This window comes from Botryllus schlosseri, chromosome 4 (assembly GCF_051294905.1).
Source record: "Botryllus schlosseri isolate E-star chromosome 4, Bs_hap1, whole genome shotgun sequence".
Taxonomy (NCBI): Eukaryota; Metazoa; Chordata; class Ascidiacea; order Stolidobranchia; family Styelidae; genus Botryllus; species Botryllus schlosseri.
In genome coordinates this window covers 26,609,139-26,628,002 of record NC_137239.1, presented here as the reverse complement: position 1 = coordinate 26,628,002, position 18,864 = coordinate 26,609,139, and the positions used below count along the sequence as shown (strand labels likewise).

Here is an 18,864-nt window from a genome sequence, read left to right as displayed (position 1 = left end):
AACTTATCAAACTGCTACAGATACAATAGTTGTAGAATAAAAACAAACACAAATAAATAACAATAATCTGAATGTGATTTCCAGCCGCCGTAAGATGTCTCCACGTTTTTACAACGCAGATATGCGCACTCGGGGTGCAGCTACACTTTTTCAAATCCAAATCCCTGGCGGTATGATCTTAAAAGTTCCCATATCAAAGTCCTAATTAAATGTCCTACGAAGGGCCTTTAACCCCCATGAGAACAACGAGACAGTTGTAATTCCTGGAATCCTGGAAGCAATTCGCTAAATATTACAGTGTCTGAAGGGTCGGAATCGATGATACATTCGCCATGCCGACTGACAGCAATACTTTCGCATTTACAAGCAAACCAATATGTCGCGTGTTTACCGTCATCGGATATTCCTAGGTAACTAGACATTTACGGTAACCTATTACTCATACATGAGGTGTAATTGACGACATCGCAGCCCCCGTCAGCTTGTTTAGGAAACCGCGAATGCAATTAATCGATTTATTACGAATGACGCAATTCTCTGTGATTTATAGTGCTAGTCTGGGTTGTTGATACATTTCTAGAATGCATAAGAAGCGTCCATAAACATTTATTGATACAGATCTGTCGTTTGACACACGTTACGCCATCAATACATTCACGCAAAATCTGTATTGATATACCTGGAAGTTGATATTTGCAACAATGCCCTAATAAATTGAAAGTAGACCGGCACACAATATGAACTCAACAACCTGAGTACCAATTTCGAGATATTGGCCGACGGAGTAGGTTTTGGCAGTATTTGGGTAAAAGGAATTAAAAAAATTGGTGCCGCTATACAGGACTTTGTCGAACTGATACACGTGCAGTGCACCAATTGCCGGCGCACATATAGCCGGCTTAAGGTTTTATACAATATTTATAATGCAACTATAAGCACAATAGATAACATTAGGCCTGTCATATTTTCAGAACCCTAAAAGAGGACACATTTTCCGGCAAAACGAAAATGAAGTGACATTGTTTACACGAAATATCATTGAAATTATATACAACCGTCAAGATTCTCGGATCTTATCCAACTAATATGTTGGCGACAGTAATTCTTTAGAAATGAATGCGTCTCGCTTCAAATTATTGTTTACACCTCATGAAACTAACCCAAAATGCGAAAAAAAATGATATTTGGGCGTTCTCGGAGGACTGTTCACGTTTCTTGAGAAAAGAGGGCATATAGTAGGTCTATAGATAACACTAACTAACTAGTACCTCACTTGATGACATTATTCAATCCCTGCGAAGCAGAGAGTCTACTCGTTTTGTAGATTCGGGAGAATGCTATTAGCGAGGGAAAATTGCGACAATACACTGAACACAACTTCCCGAAATTTCCGACATGACAGATTCGTGTACGAACGCCTTAAACATCACGCGCAATATTTTCTCTAATTCCGTAACATGCCTCAATATTTACTAAAGAAATCGATTGTTTCGTTTATCACAGTATTTTATTTGCCCAGTAACGGTATAAAAACGGTGAAATTGAGATTATATGCTCACATCGACGCCTGTATCGAAAGAGATTATTAGAAAAAAATGTGGGCGATTTCAATGGATTGCGCTTGGATTTTTATGTGGGCCTTAGCAGGGGTCACTCAAGGTGTGTAAGTCTATGATTACTATGGCTGCGAAGATATGATACGCCATTTCTGTACATTTTAACTGCGTCATAATAACGACATCAGACTATTGAACGGAATCCGCGAGTGGCAAGTTCGCCGTGCAATTTCAGTCTTCATTTGGTCAATTTCTCCTAAAAGAAAACACAGCAATCCTTCTCTGATGTGCGCAAGATGGATTGATACTGGCATTCGATGAATTGTAATGACGTCGTCAAAATAATGTGAACTCCCTATGGATTTCACAATTCAGTAGGGTTTGTCAGTATTAAATTGAAATACATACAATTAGACACATCATCATGATTTCATCGTGCCTAATTGATATGCTAAATTGGTGTTTAGAGGAATTTTCCGGTGCAAACCATAATGTCAGAATCAGATACACATTTCCATTCTCAAACCACAAGTTTCATTACATTGTAGGAACATGTGGCTGCGCGCTGCCCTATAGGTCAGAAAGCATGCTTTCAAACAGACCAGTCCTGACTGTGTTATTAATCTGATGTGGTACATTGATGTCAATCAGTCAGATTTATTTTCTTATAGAAACCAACGACATTAGTAATCAAAACGTAAGACGAAATGGTGAATGATAGATACATAGCAATGGATAGGCTTGTTATTCAATGATGCGGTTTCTGGAAAACATATATTCAACTTGATATGATAGGGCGACAGCTTACACTTGTAACTACATTCATAGGTTATTCCCAGTGCCTGAACGAAAACGGTAGTTGGAAACTGAACTTCGTCTATACGAGAATCGAAGATTGCCAAGAAGGAGTTTACTACGTCTGCGCAGACGATGGTAAGTTGCGCTATATTTGTATTCCCTGCGGATTGCCATTGAAACGCAAACGAAAAATGGACACTGGACAATCTTGGTACACAATATGAGTCGACGGTGGTGTTGTGTGCATTACACACGAAGTTTCTGTATTTCATCGCATACACAATATCGGGATATGCACTACTGTTGTAATGAATTTCTTACAGGCACTGAATCAAGACGTATATGCTCTCAAGACGGGGACGCTTTCAATCATCAATCAAGACAATGCGAGCCGTATTCTGAGAGTTTGTGTCAAGAACCACGTAAGTGTACTGTGCAGAGTCCGTTAAATGATTCCCCGATTTTCTGCTGTAGGCCACATGCAGACCGCTGTTAACCATACACAATAAAAAGTGTGTGACACACAGCCTACAGTTTGACATTGACCCGCATTTCAGATAGTACTATTTGATATCCCCACCAACGCAACTAACTATACCAAACTCGCAATGTATAGCGTCTTTACTTTTTTCTCCATTTACTTTAGTGAGAAATTTCACTTTTTCATGCTAAACATTCTGTAACAATCTGTTCTACAAGACGCGCGCAATTGTACCCAATTAAAAGCGACTGTGAGGCTGACACTGCCTGGTGTGAGTTTAGAGTCGATTGTTACTGTGAGGATCGCCATTGTTTCACTATAATCACTCATCTTGTGTTAAAACGAACGGATTACTGTTTATTGTGACATAATAACTCAACGATAAGAATTGCGAGTCAGTGTCCGAATTTAGCGTAGAATTGTCCTAATGAACCGGCGGTTTTTTTGTGCAATTTTGACTTTTGTTCCGTTCTTGAGCATTTTATTAGTTATTAGGAGAAACATACAAATATAATCATGGATATCTAGAACTTCTAGATATCCCTTGATACAATAATGAAACGAAACCCGTACAACTACAACCATACGAATCGTGACATTAATCTTTTTCAATGTCCCAATTTCAGCAATATGCCCGACAAATCATATTGCAGGACCGCACCCGAATGGATACGAGTGCCAGGAAGACGTAAGTGGAGCCTTGGACTTAGAGCATATATTTTAGTGAATAAATTAACAATATGAAATTATTGTTTCATGTAACTCTGAAGTACTGTACCCGAAATGGCTTGTTTGGTAACATATAATGCAATGGAATTATAATCATGATTCATGATTAGGCCTACCCCTCACGAGTGTCAGTCGAAAATATCCGGGCTCAATTTAATGTGAACGCACTATTCAAAATGTAAAATGTAAATAGTTTTGCTTAAAACAATGTTAAGTAGAAGTGTGAGTAAAGTCTAAAAAAATCGAGTAACGGGTAATTACATATAAAACCTACTCGTGACCTCGGAAACAGGAGAAGTATACTTCGTTAATGACCATCTCTGACTGTACCAGACTTGAAAATATTTATCTTTTATCAATTTGATTGGAATTGAAATTATAGCTACACAGGTTTTTCCGAATTGGATTAGAATTAGAATTAATGAATACGCGAAAACTTGCGGAGATTGGATCAAGTTATAGAATTTAAATTAAATCATAGTTCGCTCCCGTTAGCAAATCTCTGTACAGCAAGCTTTGCTCGTTACGTACTATACTGTTCTCCTGTAGCATTTTCAAGAAAAGCAGAAATTAGATCAGAATTAAAACCAGAGTGTTGAAACATTTCACAAATTAGATTAGAAATAAATCACCGGTATTTCGCTCTAATTAATCTACTCATACAACTAGAATTATCTAGCTGTCCAATACTATACTGTACCTCTCTTGTGTACGCCGATTTAGTTGATAAACTCGTTTTTTATACGTTTTTCAGTGCATTGAGATGGGAATGTGTTGGGACAATCGAACATCGAAGTGTCTCTGCCGGGACAGTCAGAACTGTCCAAAAGAAACACCGCAACTATCCAAATGCCCGTACCGCGCGGCTGGCGAGGTGACGTGCAACCCGGCCGCGTCGCTTGAGGTCTATCCTGACATCGCAAGCTGTAGTCACTTCTATTTTTGTGTTTTCGGCGTCCAATACCGCTTCGAATGTCCAGCAGGTAAGAATTATTGTACAAAATGTGGTAGTTTTGTCTTAACAAGATATATTTCGGAATCTACATATTAGCACAAAGGGACCTTTGCTGACGATAATGTGGTTAATCCTGGTCCAGCTTTGCAGAAAGCTGCGCTACACACCAGGGATGGTGTGAACGTGAGGTTCACGTTCGCGTTCTGTGTGTGAACCTCAGAAATTGAGAGGTTCACGTTCACAAACGAACCTTGGTAGGTTCTACAATGTGAAGTGTGAACCTTTTTTGCATATTATAATTTTCATTTCATTATAACATCAATGGTTAAAATTTATTGCATTTCAACTGCGGACCACTCTATGCATGTGCTGGCAGCATAAAAAACACTAAACGAGCATGCACCTTGACAATCTCAAAAATTTTACTGGCTTTGTTACAAAAATTTGCTCGAAATATCCATATTTCCGTCTGTGAATATTTAGTGACTGTCTGCTGTGAGCTTGATCCGCAATCACACAACAGCAAGAGCGAATGATGCTCATTCAACCAATCAATGAAATTGTCTGAAGTAAAAAAAATCTAGCAGGCATACGGGGTCAATCTTGACTTCATATGTTTATTGTATCATAAAAACCAAACATTGTCCGGTCTGGCCTATATCCTTGCAACGCCTTGTCGAAATTGTTGGCGAAGCGACGGAAGATATTGATTTCGTGGGATTATTATATTATTTGATTGTCCTATGTAGATACATTGGGCGATTTTCAAACGTCAATATGTACTTCAGCATTGTGGCATCATGTCAGGGTTACCATATTTTGGAATCGGGAAGGGAGGACACTTATTCAAAAAATTTTAAAATTAGAATACCGGAGGAAAATCTTTAAAAAATGGTAAATTTTCCGACTTCGTGGTCGGAAAAAAAAGTCCTATATTTAACCAAAATTCTCAAAAAAGAGGACAAAATCTCAAAAAGGGGGACATTTAGGCGTCCTCGGAGGACATTTTCAAAAACCTGAAAAAGAAGGACATGTGCTATCCCTACAATATGTGGCCCGAGTCGTCGCTAGGTATCGTGTGCGTACATTAATATAGGATATCACTTCCCTCAAATGTAGGGTTGGAATTAGCAATATCACGTCACGTGACGTCATGAGGTTCACGTTCGTGTTCACACAGAACCTTTCAAAAAGTTCACCTTCACACGAACCTGATCCTTTCAGAGGTTCACACCATCCCTACTACACACGATCAAGTCAATTCGACAGCTAAATAATTCATTTCGAACCATGTCTAAACGAATCCGGTAAACACAGTAGGCTCGCCGACAGATTGAGACAACCAGAATATTCCAGCTTCTCCAAATGAGATTAAAATACAAATTGTAGCTACACGCAGTCTTTTCGAAATTAGATTAGAATTAGATTCCCAGCATTTTGTTCTAATTCGTCTAATTATACAGCTTTAGTTGTCCATGTCTGACTGTTACATGCTCTGCACGCGACCATGCTGAATAATTTATTTCAATCCCTTGTACATAATCCGGTAGACACAGTCGGCTCCATGACCCGCGGTATAATGGAATATATACATCTTAAGCAGAGACAAGAGACAGCATTAATTACCGAAAACAACAACAATAAGAACAAGAACCAAACGTTTCACCACGCGTGTTCTGTTCGGGGCGCGGTGTCAGTATTAGTATTAGTTTATTATTATAATTTTATCTTGTCAAAACATTACAAGACTGCAATACCATGAACAGATAGGAAGATGTCGAAACGACTTGCAGTAGTGTTTGAAATCAGACACCAACCTGGGCCTAGGGGATGTAAATATCAGGCATACACACTGGAGGGAAAGAAATAAGGGGTAACATAAAACGACTATAGCGATGAAAATGAATGACGCTTGTGTCGATAGGCGAGTAGGCCATGTCAGATCGGGCCCGGTAATCTTGCTGGCTGATTAGTATTTATTCAGTAGAAATTGCTTGCATTTTCACTTGAATGTGGACAATGGACATGCTCGACGACTGTCGGATGGCCGGCGGGATGCTGTACCACCCTTGAGGTCCGTCACACTTGATAGGGTGATGCGTTTTCAAGCATAAACCGTGTTAAATTAATGTGTTGGTTATCAGTCCTTGTTTTACTGTTTGTTCGGGATTATTCGTAGCAGCCTAAAATTTGCAAATGATGTACAAATAAATGTAGTAAGTATGACTTGGCATAAGCAGGTCACAATCGATACCTGATAAGGGAGATCTGGTTCTCGACTTGCATTATGTACCTATAAAGTCCGAGTTGATATTGTTCTGCGCATAGTCAGCAAAACCAGAGTTATCAAATTGTAAGCTAACATCACATTTATTACTCATGCAATTAGCATATTTATAGGAATTGCAGATGGTGCAGTTTGTTATAATTAGATGATTCGAATGATTGTAAGCGTGGCGCAATTTATGGGCTGGCAACATGTTCTCCACCCGCCTCCGCATCAATATTTTATACCCGTGAAAGAGTACCGATCAATACAAACACACATCCAGCGCGACTATATACACCTCACTTTCAATATTCCGATGCAACATCCCATTTTGTTTCAGGGCAATATTTCGAACAGAGAGCACCGTCGTATTGCGAGCTTCCGGAAAATCTGTCACGACCATGCGTCTCGCGCTTGCGCACGCGATAGATCGAATCTTCAGGAATGTTACAATTCTCTATTCCCAAAATAACTCAGTTGTTGTTTTAGTATTTATGTTTATGCGAATACTTTGCTCATTTCACGCCAGGCCGATATTTTTTAATTACGATTAATTAGCTATGCATACTTTAGCAAGGCCCAATTTCGTTCTCGGCTTTTGTAAGGCGGGTGGCGAGAGGTGTAGGCTTGATAAACCTCCAACGCCTAATTTACAATAACACAGTTATCCGTCGAAGTACGAAGATACTATTTAAGCGTGTGATTGCATTTTAACTGATAAGCATTGAAATAAAACAAGACAAGACATTGTGTGCGCTATATACTTTGCGTTTTGCATCGGGATTAAATTTCAGCCTCGCGCGACTGTTTTGTATCTTTCGCTAAACCTTGTTCGGAACCGGATTACATAAATTCCACGAGAAATTAGAAATCACTCGGAATTAATACACGGCGAGGTCCGACTGCACGATTCAGTAAACTAAATCGAACTTCCAAGGCAGAGTAACGTACGTAGCTATGACGGGTGTGGACTACAGTTTGACGGTATAGATTTCAATGTTTAATGTCGACAACGATCGCGTGAGATTGACCCGTACATTTGTAGTGTCGTAAATCGTGGAAATGCAACGTTGATATCGCCGCCATCCTATCGAGCCCATAATATTTCCTGAATTGAAAATTCTAATTTTATATATATCTCAGACTCTCGTGTAGTGTCGGTCTACAAAATTGTAGTCACAGACTCACAGTTATCACCGCGGACAGTGTCAGTGCGGTACAGTCACCAAGCGTACTTGGGCGTGTACCGAGGGGAATAATCTATCTTGCCTTGAGAGCGTACATTTCGGAATTGGGCAGAATAAATAGTCCGTAATCACCTAAGGGAATAAGCTGCCGCAAAGGATATCTTCCTCTGACTTCGTCTCACCTTGTATCTTATATCGAATTCAAGACGTGCGTAGCATAGCATCGAGACTCTCGTTGAATATAATTGGAAATATATCGCTCAGAAGCAATATGGAGAGATACGTGTGCGCTCTTGCGATCTTAATCGTTGCTTCGTTACAATACGCAAGTAAGTTCAACCATTTTATTAGACAGTAATCAATATAATAATCGCGACATCTTGATGTAGCGTATTAAAGTTCCTCGACAAGTGAACTTTCTTTAGTTGCCATATAGGCCCTAGCCTTATTTTGTTGGGCTTAAAGTGAATTTGGTGACATCACTAGCCGGGTAGGTAAAGTAATGGTCTATACCTGAGCATTAAACTTCTCAATAAAGGTGTTTGCGACTTCAAAAGACAGCATGGCATCTCCCGTGACTCAGGGATATGACTTTAAAACTGCTTGAAATTTACATTTTTATCACCGAACATCCCTATTTCGGGATCGATGACCGATTCAGTATTCATCTCACTCGTTACTTAGTGAGCTATGATAAGATACTTTTTTCGCCACGAAACTCAGAATTGAATTGAACTGATGAAGTTCATGAAACGCAAACTGCAACCAGAAGTTTGTCACTGAATTTGGTTAATAACGATCGATTCTTTCTGTGAACAGAGGATCATTTCGATACTTTTCGACCTCTTCTATATGTGTGTCCAACTGTCCACTTGGTATAGTGATGTGCCGCAATAGATTCGCCCAGGGGTGCCAAATTATGATTGATTGCAATAGCCTAAACTAAACAGTATTTTAAGGAATCACAATCAACCAACTGAATTAGACTATAGATTAAATTATAGCCACACGTTTTATCCAAATTTAGAATTACTAATTCGCGAAAACTTGAATATTGAAACAAGTTCAGCTCATATCAAATCAGAGTTCATCCCCGTAAGACGAGGAAGGCAAATGTCTGTACAGCAGGCTTGTTTCGCACTGTACAGGGTATCCAACCTGCGGCCGTAGAAGGGAATTTGTGCGGCCGTGAACACGTAATTAAATTGATGTGTGTTAGCGGCCAGCTACATGCAAATTGAATGTACGAATTGAGTCCCGAATATTTGAGAGATTTTAGATAACCTTGAAATTTTCTTCACGATGCGCGCGATTCAAGGTGACTACATTTTTCGATTTCAAACAGTACAGATGTGAACAGCATAGGAAAATGATGCGCCCCATATAGAAATACCAATTTGTAATCGTGTGTTACTCACGAAAGACATTTGTTTCTGGTACGTTTGGGCGATTCCAATATTCCGATATGTCAATGTGACAATCTTGATGGGAGGTAAAGAAATAACAGCATGCGACAATGTGACTAACGACAACTGGCCCACCCGAAAATCCATGATCATTTATAACGTACCCTAAATTTTCGAAAACACCATCTACATCAACTCTACCTGTGAGCTGAGAAAGGCTTCATAGGAATATGTGAAATTACTAAAATCAACGACGAAATTCATTCGTGAATCTCGTCTCATGACGACTCTCGATGCTATTCATAACATGACCAGTGACCACTCGTGATTTGGGTGCGCAGAGTAAGCCAATCTGACTAAATAAATCAGTCCGGCGCTCACCGGAAATGGAAATGGACACTATGGGTAGCCTATCAGGCGTCCAGTTAGTTCATTATACGACTATGCCCGCTTAATACGAGCCCAAAACTGATTATCTCGATGTTCTTTCGTTTCCTGTTTTCTTTTGCCCTTTTTATTTTCTCTAATTGAAAAGTCGATATATATCTATATGCCCTGGAATGCGGCCGTAGGCCACATGAGTAATCGAAATGCGGCCATGAATAGCAAAAGGGTTGGCCACCCCTGCTCTAAATGGACAACTACTGACCGGTACCACGTACTATTTCGTCAACCGAATCAATATGATGATCGGTCGGACCAGTTTTCCATAATAAGATGTATAGAGCTTACCGGAGGTGCAGAATTTCACTATATAATTGAATAGTATATTCATATTGAAATGAGCCCAAATATTTTCGGCTGATCCACGCTAGGGGTAATCGTCAACAGAGAATCGGAAAGAACATTGTATATCAACATACGTATCACAAAATAATCAGATGTGTAACCCGTCAGAGACAGTCGCGCAGTTCCCGCGGCGTGACGCGGGGGCGTGACCTCGATTAAGAATGCCAGTTCATAAACTTTCCCGGCCCATATACTCAGCTAACATTATTCCAATTACATTAGAATTAGAATTACTGAATTCGTGAAAACCTGGAAATTGAACCAAGCTCAGTTCATATCAAATCAGAGGCAATTCTAATAAGAATGAGAATATGGGAAATGTATACAGCGAGATATACAGTTCTGACGATAATTCCAGTTGTCTAAAACTAATTATATCGGAATACCGGTAATGCAATTCTTATTTAACTTCCTATAATTCTAATTTAAAATTCTAATTCTAATATAATTTGGAAAACACGGTGTAGCTATAATTCTAATTCTAAGTAACATATAGCCTATACTGCATTGGCCATAGCGTAAACGAGGTTTCCTGCGTATTTCGAGTCTATCCCTAAGGATTCGAGCATATGATAATAGCGTAAAATTCACAGGTTTCCCACGGGCACACTCTGCCCTAAGATGCAGGCCGTGTTATTTTTGGCATTTCAGGAGCCAGATGCCAAAACTGCCAAAATTAAAAAATTGAAAATGCCAAAAATAAGCAATTTTTAGCATATGCCCTAAATAACACGCCTGCCAAATAGTGTATTTCGTTCATGGTGTTGTGTTAACAGGACCGCGTTACAAGCGAGAAGAGCGTTTGTGAAAGGCAGGTTTCTTAATCTGGGTCCAGCCCACCCATTAGGGGTGAAAGCATGGTGTCCTAAATGGTGTGGGCACAGCGAGATTGAACGGCTGACTGCATTTGGTTTACGTCATACTTTCCATTTGACCGAAGGCAATTTTACAACCATTTTTGATCGGCTTGTTGAGCGATTATTAAAATATAAATTATATTCTGCTCATGGAACTAGAACCCCCAAAATCAACCACGATTTTTGCATTGTGATCAAGGTGAACATTGTGACGCAAGAAACTGACTGGCTATTTCTGAGCTGCATAGTCTCGTTTTGCCAGACACTCTTGTTGCGTCAATGCTCTTAAACAAGCTAACCTTCCCAGGACTCTTCCATGCGAGTTGGTAATATTAAAGCCACCTGGAGTGAAAAAATGTCCTCCGAAAATATATCGGTAGACTGAAGGAGAAATGATAGTCGGGCTACTAAATAGAATGTGTTGAGAGACAACACAGGAAACTCCTGGAAAAGGATCAGGAAGAAAATTATTTCTGCGATGAGGTCGATGGCACTGGCGGAGTGATCTCTTTTCATGATGCATGGAAGCCGGTTCGGCCCTCCAAAGATTTTGAAGCTCTGAAAACCTTTTGTGGATGACTGGCAACATTCTTTCCCTCAGCGGCTACTGTTGAAGCCGATATTTCCCAGATTCGCTGGGCGAGAAATGAATTTAGGAGAAACTTAGCTGATCTGCGTTTGGAAGCACTGCTACAGTGCAAACGATTTAAGTCTATTCAACAGTTGTGACAATCAGCTGTTGAGCGTGTTTGTTAGGCTTTTCTTTCGTTTTTTTTGCTTATTGGCACCGATTCCGATGGATACTGCACATTTTGTGGTGTCTTTTGACAAACTAGCCCAATTAAAGCGTTTATGTGACTAATTCGAGGCTGAAACTATCTATTTAGAGGACGATGCCAAAACTGCCAAAAATAAAAATCGAAAAATGCCAAAAATAAGTTATTTTTGGCAGTTTTGGCATATGCCAAAAATAACACGGCCTGCGATGCCATGGGGTTACTCACGAGTGAGACAGATATCCATATTAAGAGCTAATCGGTTATCATTTTAGATTGCAACGTGGAACCGACACCGCGGCGACCGATGCGATGTTTCAAGTGCAACAGACGATTAGAAGCAGAGTTACAAGACAGTTGCATAACCGGCAATTTCACTGCAGACGAAAGAAGCAGGCAACGGAAATGCAAGACTGGTGAATCCTACTGTGCGGTGGCGTACAAACTACTAGGTAAGCAAAGAAAGGTCTTGTCTAACCATAAAGTGTCGCAAATAGCTACTCTGGGATTGCGCGAAACAGACGTAGCCTGCGTTGGTAAAATCTTTGCACTGCCAGTAACCAAATGCCGCCGACTTCGCTTAATTTGGACCCCAGATAACCCCGGGGCAACTGTTTCATTCCTCCAAATATTCGGGAAAGGAACAAAAGTTCGGACAATTCTCCACTAGATTCAAACAGATGCTCACAATTCCTATCGTTACGTTATGGCACAAACAATACCCCACCTAGCGGGATACACCTACGTAGTTATGGTTGATATGGAGGCCTATAGCATACGCATATACAGTTATCCATATTATGTATACCATTTCCCTCCAAGAGTCATATATAATTTATATTTCTTCGACAAGTAAGATCGCAGAATATACTCTGGCGTCGTTTCTGATGTTAGCGGTGTTGTTAGTTGTTACTATTTCTGATTGACGGGCTAGTCCAAGTCGTTTCGGCGACGTCCCATTTCTCATTTAATTGCATCTGGTGGTGTTTTGAATTAATAAAAATATTACTAAAGCGAAACCAGAAACAGATCCAAGAAAATGTACTGATAGAAATACCATGTGGCCTTGTATCCACCATGCAGAAGTCTGCAGAGTGAATGCCTTGACAAACGTAACGCGTAGCAATCGAATCAAGGGGACACCTAACGGATGCGCATATCACCACAATAGTCAGTCACTGACAATTGACACTTACCGGAAACATTAGCTCTTTACTTCAATAATAGTGACCTAGTAATACCAAAATATGCACATTAGAACAAAAATTTTGTTGAAGGCAGATATATATCGCATAAATTTGTGAAAACTAACGACTAGCGGAGCGCTAAAGCCTGGTGATGTACGCTCAAGCACACGATCTATGTGTAGTTGTGTACATTACATTGTAGCAGTGTTGGGATCAAGTCACTACCTTCGAGTCACGAGTCATCTCGAGTCATTGCACATTTTGACTCGAGTCAAGTCAAGTCAATCGATTTTCAAAGGTGACTCGAGTCAAGTCAAGTCACTCGTTTTTTGGAGGTGACTCGAGTCAAGTCAAGTCAAGTCACGAGTCAAGTCACAATTCAAGTCAAATTGAATTTTCGAAGTATGAGTGATCATTCAAATTCATTATATTTTACTGGCTATGTTAAAGAGATCAATTGGTCATTTATCTTGAATCAAATAACGAATATAAAGTTAAATATAAATGCAAAAATGCCTTGTATCGCTCACGCACACGTAGAACGGATAATAAAATACGTAAGTAACTGTCTAGCTACATCAGGGGTGTCAAACGTACGACCCGCCGAATGATTTCATTCGGCCCGCGAAGAAATTCTGAGTATATGGTGAAAATTGCGTGATTTTATCCAACACATTTTCGAATTTGCAGTAAGAAATACCACTACCGGTAATAAATATTCCTTCAAGATAGCAAATTTCGAGTATGTTCATAGGCCACATTATAACAACGCGACAGCGGAGTTGTGATTGTAGTTATTGTCAGGAGAAAATCGCTGACAATAACACCCAATTCCGAGAATGCGAAAAAGTGCATATACTGAGTTTAGGGTTCGTAATATTTAGGAATCATTTGACTGGTGCGGCCCGCGAGTGATCTGTATATTTGAATTCGACCCGCGACGTCAGTTGAGTTTGACAACTCTGAGCGACATGCTATACATTCTCTTATTATCAGCAAAAATAGAGGATCGAATACGAAGCGTCGAGAAGATGAAAGAAATTGATATCCTACAATACACTAGCCATCTATACACTTCGGTGAGGATACAAATACATAAAATATATTTGTTAGATTCAAATCATACAAGAGGGTTGGTAAAGGTGAGCGCCGTGTAATGTAAGGACAGAGCCGTCCATTAAACAGCGATACGTTGCTATTAAATTAATCTGCTACTACGACAAGGCAAGCTGTGATCATTTCGTATGCGGTCAGTGTATATGTGATGTAACAATGCAGGATCAGCGAAACGTACAATCAGTGAATGACTGGTTGCTCTCACAAGTTACGATGGCGTATCGTGAATAATCCGAACATGCACAGAATACATTGATTTAGTCGACACCGTTTACTTGATGACTTGAAATTGACTCGTAAATTTTGCTCCGAGTCACGAGTCAATCCACATTTTTGAAGTGCCGAGTCAAGTCAAGTCAAGTCATTTTTGCAAAGTGACTCGAGTCAAGTCAAGTCATTCGAAAAAGTTGACTCGAGTCTGACTCGAGTCAAGTCATGACTCGAGTCATCCCAACACTGCATTGTAGTGATACGGGGAGTTCTTTCAACTATTCCTAATGTTGTATTAGTGATCAGCTTTCAGAATTAGATTAGAATTATGATTAACGCTACAGTATTTCAAAATTTCACTCGAATTAGAATTATAGCAACGTAGCGTATAGTTTCATCACCGCCAACATTTTTACAAAAATTTTCATCAAATCAAATCACCGCAAGATTGCGATATAATGAAAATATAGGAGGGTGCCGAAACGACTTGGAGTAGTATTTTAATCAGACACCCAACTTAGCCTACAGCAAGTAAATAAGAGGCATGCACACTGGATTTAAGAAAGGTTAATATAGAAGGAAGAGACAAAAATGAATGCGTCATGTGTCGGTAGGCGATATGTCATATTGTGTTCAGACAATCTTGGGGGCTGACTAGTATTGATTCCAAATTACATTAGAATGAAAATTAATGAATTCGCAAAAAGTTGGATAACAAATGAAGTTCGTTCATATCAAAACAGAGTTCATTCTAATAAGCGTGTGATTTACAAATATGTCAGTAGGCCTACAGCAAACTTGGCTCGTTTCGCAACAGTTCTCTATCATTTTCAGGTAAACCAGAAATTAGATTACAAATAAAATTAGAGCGTAGAAACATTTCAAACATTTTATTACCGGCATTTAGACCTAATCAGATTAGATCAATTAGAGTAGACAAGTAGAGCTGTCTACGTCTGTTTGTATCTTCGCTAGATTAGCCGTCGTTGCGCAAATCCACTAATTGCTCAGTTCTGCGAAGTGTGGACACGCCACTACAGATTGGTTACTTCCTGAATTTTGTCGAAATTGGCAAAACTGTATGAACCGGGTGGACGCTTACGGGTTCAGTGTTTTCATCTAGCCTACTTCAGGAGTGGCCAACTGTGGTCGTGGAAGGAAATTTGTGCGGCCGTCGACACGTAATTCAATTGGTATTGGTTGGCGGCCGTCGACATGCGAATTCAATTTACGAATTGACTCCCGAATTTTGCGAGATTTTAATTAATATTGAAATTTCCTTCGCGCCGCGTGCGATTTAATGCTACTTGATTTTCGACTTCATTATAGTAGCGTCTTTTGCAATCAGAGACCCACAGTAGGCTACAGATTCGGACAGCAGAGTAAAATGACCCGCCCCAAACAGAAATCAACTTTGAATCGTGTGCTCCCCACGAAAGAAATTTCTTTCTGGTACGTTTGGGCGATTCCAATATCTTTCCACTATATCAACAATTCTGATGGGAGGTCAAGAAATAACAGCACGCAACAAAGTGACTAATAACAACTGGCGCGGCCGAAGATCCATAAGCTCTCCCTCCATCAACTCTACCGGTGAATCTGATCACATAGGCTGACAAAAGATAAATGTTTGAAAGTAATATGAGTAACTACTAATATTAATGACGAAATTCATTCGTGAAAGTGAAAAAGTTTTCGCGTGTTGCGCGACCATAACGCATACCACTGACAATTCATAACATGACCACTCGCGATTTCGGTGCGTATAGTATGCCGATAGGAATAAATAGATTAGTCCGAAGTGCACGGGAAATAAGCATGGACTGGGCAGTTTATCATGGGTATTTGGCGTCGAGTTAGTTCATTATGACTGTGCCCTGGAATGCGACCGTAGGCTACAAGAGTAATCGAAATGCGACCGTGAATAGCAAAGAGGTTGGTCACCCCTGTTTTAGTTTAAAGGGATGGCAGGGGCGCTAACACGTTGCCAGAGGCGTGATTTTCGAACAGATTGCGACATGCGAATGTCCTTCCCACTGCCGAGACGTTAAATCATTCTTGTTTTATCAAGTCTTGAACTTAATCTCGTCTATTTGCGCTCAGAGTCACCTCCCTGTATTACTGGCTGTTGCTGTGTTACGTGACAAAGGACAATGTCATCACGAGCATCATCTTACCATTCGACCGAATATTACGCAGTTAATGCAGGCGACGTGGACAGTGATGCATATCATAGTGTTTTTACACAAGATTTAGTGTGTTTTGACTTGACCTAGTGTTCTACTGTATTTTTATCAAAATTCCGCAAATCTAGTGTTTTTTCGCGAAAATGCATTTAAATGAAGACGTTATTTTGATGAGCTTTACATTAAATATGCTTAAGGAATACTATATGTCTAAACTTGCTCATCTAGCACAGGAAGAAATTCCGTGGGTAAATCGCCTTGCTTCCGCTCATGTCCAGCACTGGCAGAGTGAAGATCCTGAGACTAAATTCTGGATTTTCGACACCTTTTATAAATATGCAATGACGATGCGTATTCCGGACTAGAGAATGTCATGTTGGGAAGTTCACGTTAAAGTTTTTACCAAGCTATGACCGGGCCCCGTGTTTGGTGACCCCTCCTCTATACTATCTGAATCAATATGCCACAATTGACAGTAACCTTTTAGCCGTGATGTGTTTGCGAATGTGTATGACATTCAATTCCAGGAAGATACCTACACGTTCTTCCAAGACCAAGCATCATTATAGCAATATGAGTATTGAGTATCTTAACTTGTGTTACAAAATCAGTCTGCTTTCTCAATCCCAGATAATGGCGTGATGAACATTGAACGATCGTGCATAGAAGAGAATTTGAACGAATGTAGAAGAGAAACCGCATACAAGTCAAATGCAACTGTCTGCTACAGGTCTTGCAAAACTGGTAAGATCCTCCTACCTATATATTATTATAATGTTATCAATGGAGTCAACATTACGTGCCATATATTGTATATTATAATAATAATGCATGTGGCGCTTATCACCTTGATGTTCCGGTGTGTCAAGGTGTTGTGCATAGCTGTTCTAGAAAACAATTTGCAACGGCAAACGCGATGTGTGATGATTTGGTACACACTGAGATTAGAAACATTCAAGTTTGGTAATTGTCGTCTAGTTACTGAGCGTGTGTCTCCTAAAAGTCGCAGTATAATATCTATTCAATTCTTCCAACACTAGGCTACATCGTAACATCATTGGGAAATGAGATAGAGAAATGGCAAAAACAGGAATTTGTAATGGCTAGACATGGGCATATGACCAGTGGTGGCCCTACGAACGGGGGGGCCCTGGGCGAGACTTACCGGGGTCCCCCCTATAAGTATCCATCCGTAACGTCTGGGGGGCTCCGCCCCCAGACCCCCCTTTCGCACCGGTGATTATTGTCTATCTTTCACCACCGCAAAGGGTTGTCCAGGTGCTGGATTCGGCCACGTCTATTTTGCATGTGTGCAAGGATAGACTATGTCAAAACTAAGTAATTCTACCGCATGCAGAGACGTAATGATTATCGGTATACGGGACTTTTCTAACATATGCAGTGATTTGATGATGATTGACACATCTGTACGGAATCATATTCTTGCTTGGTACACGGATTTCCATGTTTATTCGTCATTATCCTTGAAAAAAGCGCAAAATGCAAATAGGGGGGCCCTTCGACCAGGGGGGCCCCGGGCGACCGCCCACCTCGCCCACCCCAAAAGCCACCACTGCATATGACAGTGCAGTAAACGCGACATGTCCATTTCCTTTAGATTACTGCAACACGATAACGTTCATACCTGAATTTCTACCGACTGAGAAAACCACGATTCCGGAATTCAAACAGAAGACAAGTTCGACGCAAAAAACAGACACGACCGTACCCGCTGTACAAACGACCACTACAGAATCTACAACCTCGACCATATCTTCTGTAAGCCCAACCGAGAGTACGACTCAGACTGCTACCACTGCATCTACAACTACGGGCGGAAGTACCGGTCTTCATTACAGAAACGTAGCGACTACACTCCTATCGCACGTTTTATGTTTTTTGGTTTACAGACAGCTTGTGTGAGACGATCGTAAATGCATTCATGATTAAGGCACTGCATGTTCCACTATCGTATAACGTAGGGCGGTACAGGGAGATAATAGAATGTTTGCTTATGCCGAACGTTAAAATAAACTATCTACCTACACTCCGTACAAGGTTCGTACTTAAAATATCACTTCGCTGAAGCCGGCAATGATCTCGTTTTTACTTTTCCGTCAGTAAGGTATGATCTTGGGGAGTTTGGCAAAGATGTAGCGGGTCCACACGCGAATGCCATGGATATAATATGTTGTTTTGCATTATTAATGTAGCTGTGTACTTCTGACTATACGTCACCACTTGGAATTGAATAAAGCATAGTTTCTGGAGTCGTTTCATTACCGCTGTCACAGTTATAGCGTCTCAGGTACACCACGCGATACATCGGCAGGCCTACTATAGTAGGGTTAGGATATTTTGG

At 40.3% G+C, this 18,864-nt stretch overlaps 2 protein-coding genes across 2 annotated transcripts; both read left to right on the top strand.

The window, feature by feature from the left end:
- The first annotated feature begins 1,522 nt into the window (after positions 1-1,522).
- On the top strand, positions 1,523-7,538 carry LOC145437652 (uncharacterized). The gene is made up of 6 exons (XM_080314938.1): positions 1,523-1,659; positions 2,385-2,489; positions 2,678-2,776; positions 3,462-3,523; positions 4,319-4,547; positions 7,129-7,538. The coding sequence occupies exons 1-6, from the start codon at positions 1,596-1,598 to the stop codon at positions 7,215-7,217; spliced, it is 648 nt and encodes a 215-aa protein (XP_080171064.1). The 5' UTR covers positions 1,523-1,595; the 3' UTR covers positions 7,218-7,538.
- A 427-nt stretch (positions 7,539-7,965) lies between these two features.
- Positions 7,966-18,772, top strand: LOC145437651 (uncharacterized). Its single transcript, XM_080314937.1, has 4 exons — positions 7,966-8,304; positions 12,079-12,255; positions 17,133-17,246; positions 18,121-18,772. Exons 1-4 carry the CDS (start codon positions 8,247-8,249, stop codon positions 18,423-18,425), a joined length of 654 nt encoding a protein of 217 aa, XP_080171063.1. The 5' UTR covers positions 7,966-8,246; the 3' UTR covers positions 18,426-18,772.
- The last annotated feature ends 92 nt before the right edge of the window (positions 18,773-18,864 follow it).

What these genes read in the sequence shown, in the direction of transcription:
- LOC145437651 (XM_080314937.1), top strand. Translation starts at nt 8,247, where the DNA reads ATGGAGAGATACGTGTGCGCTCTTGCGATCTTAATCGTTGCTTCGTTA. An exon ending in TGCTTCGTTACAATACGCAA is followed by an intron (nt 8,305 to 12,078) that starts GTAAGTTCAACC and finishes TTATCATTTTAG; the next exon opens with ATTGCAACGTGGAACCGACA. An exon ending in CTACAGGTCTTGCAAAACTG is followed by an intron (nt 17,247 to 18,120) that starts GTAAGATCCTCC and finishes CATTTCCTTTAG; the next exon opens with ATTACTGCAACACGATAACG.
- LOC145437652 (XM_080314938.1), top strand. Translation starts at nt 1,596, where the DNA reads ATGTGGGCGATTTCAATGGATTGCGCTTGGATTTTTATGTGGGCCTTA. An exon ending in GAGTTTGTGTCAAGAACCAC is followed by an intron (nt 2,777 to 3,461) that starts GTAAGTGTACTG and finishes TCCCAATTTCAG; the next exon opens with CAATATGCCCGACAAATCAT. An exon ending in CCGCTTCGAATGTCCAGCAG is followed by an intron (nt 4,548 to 7,128) that starts GTAAGAATTATT and finishes ATTTTGTTTCAG; the next exon opens with GGCAATATTTCGAACAGAGA.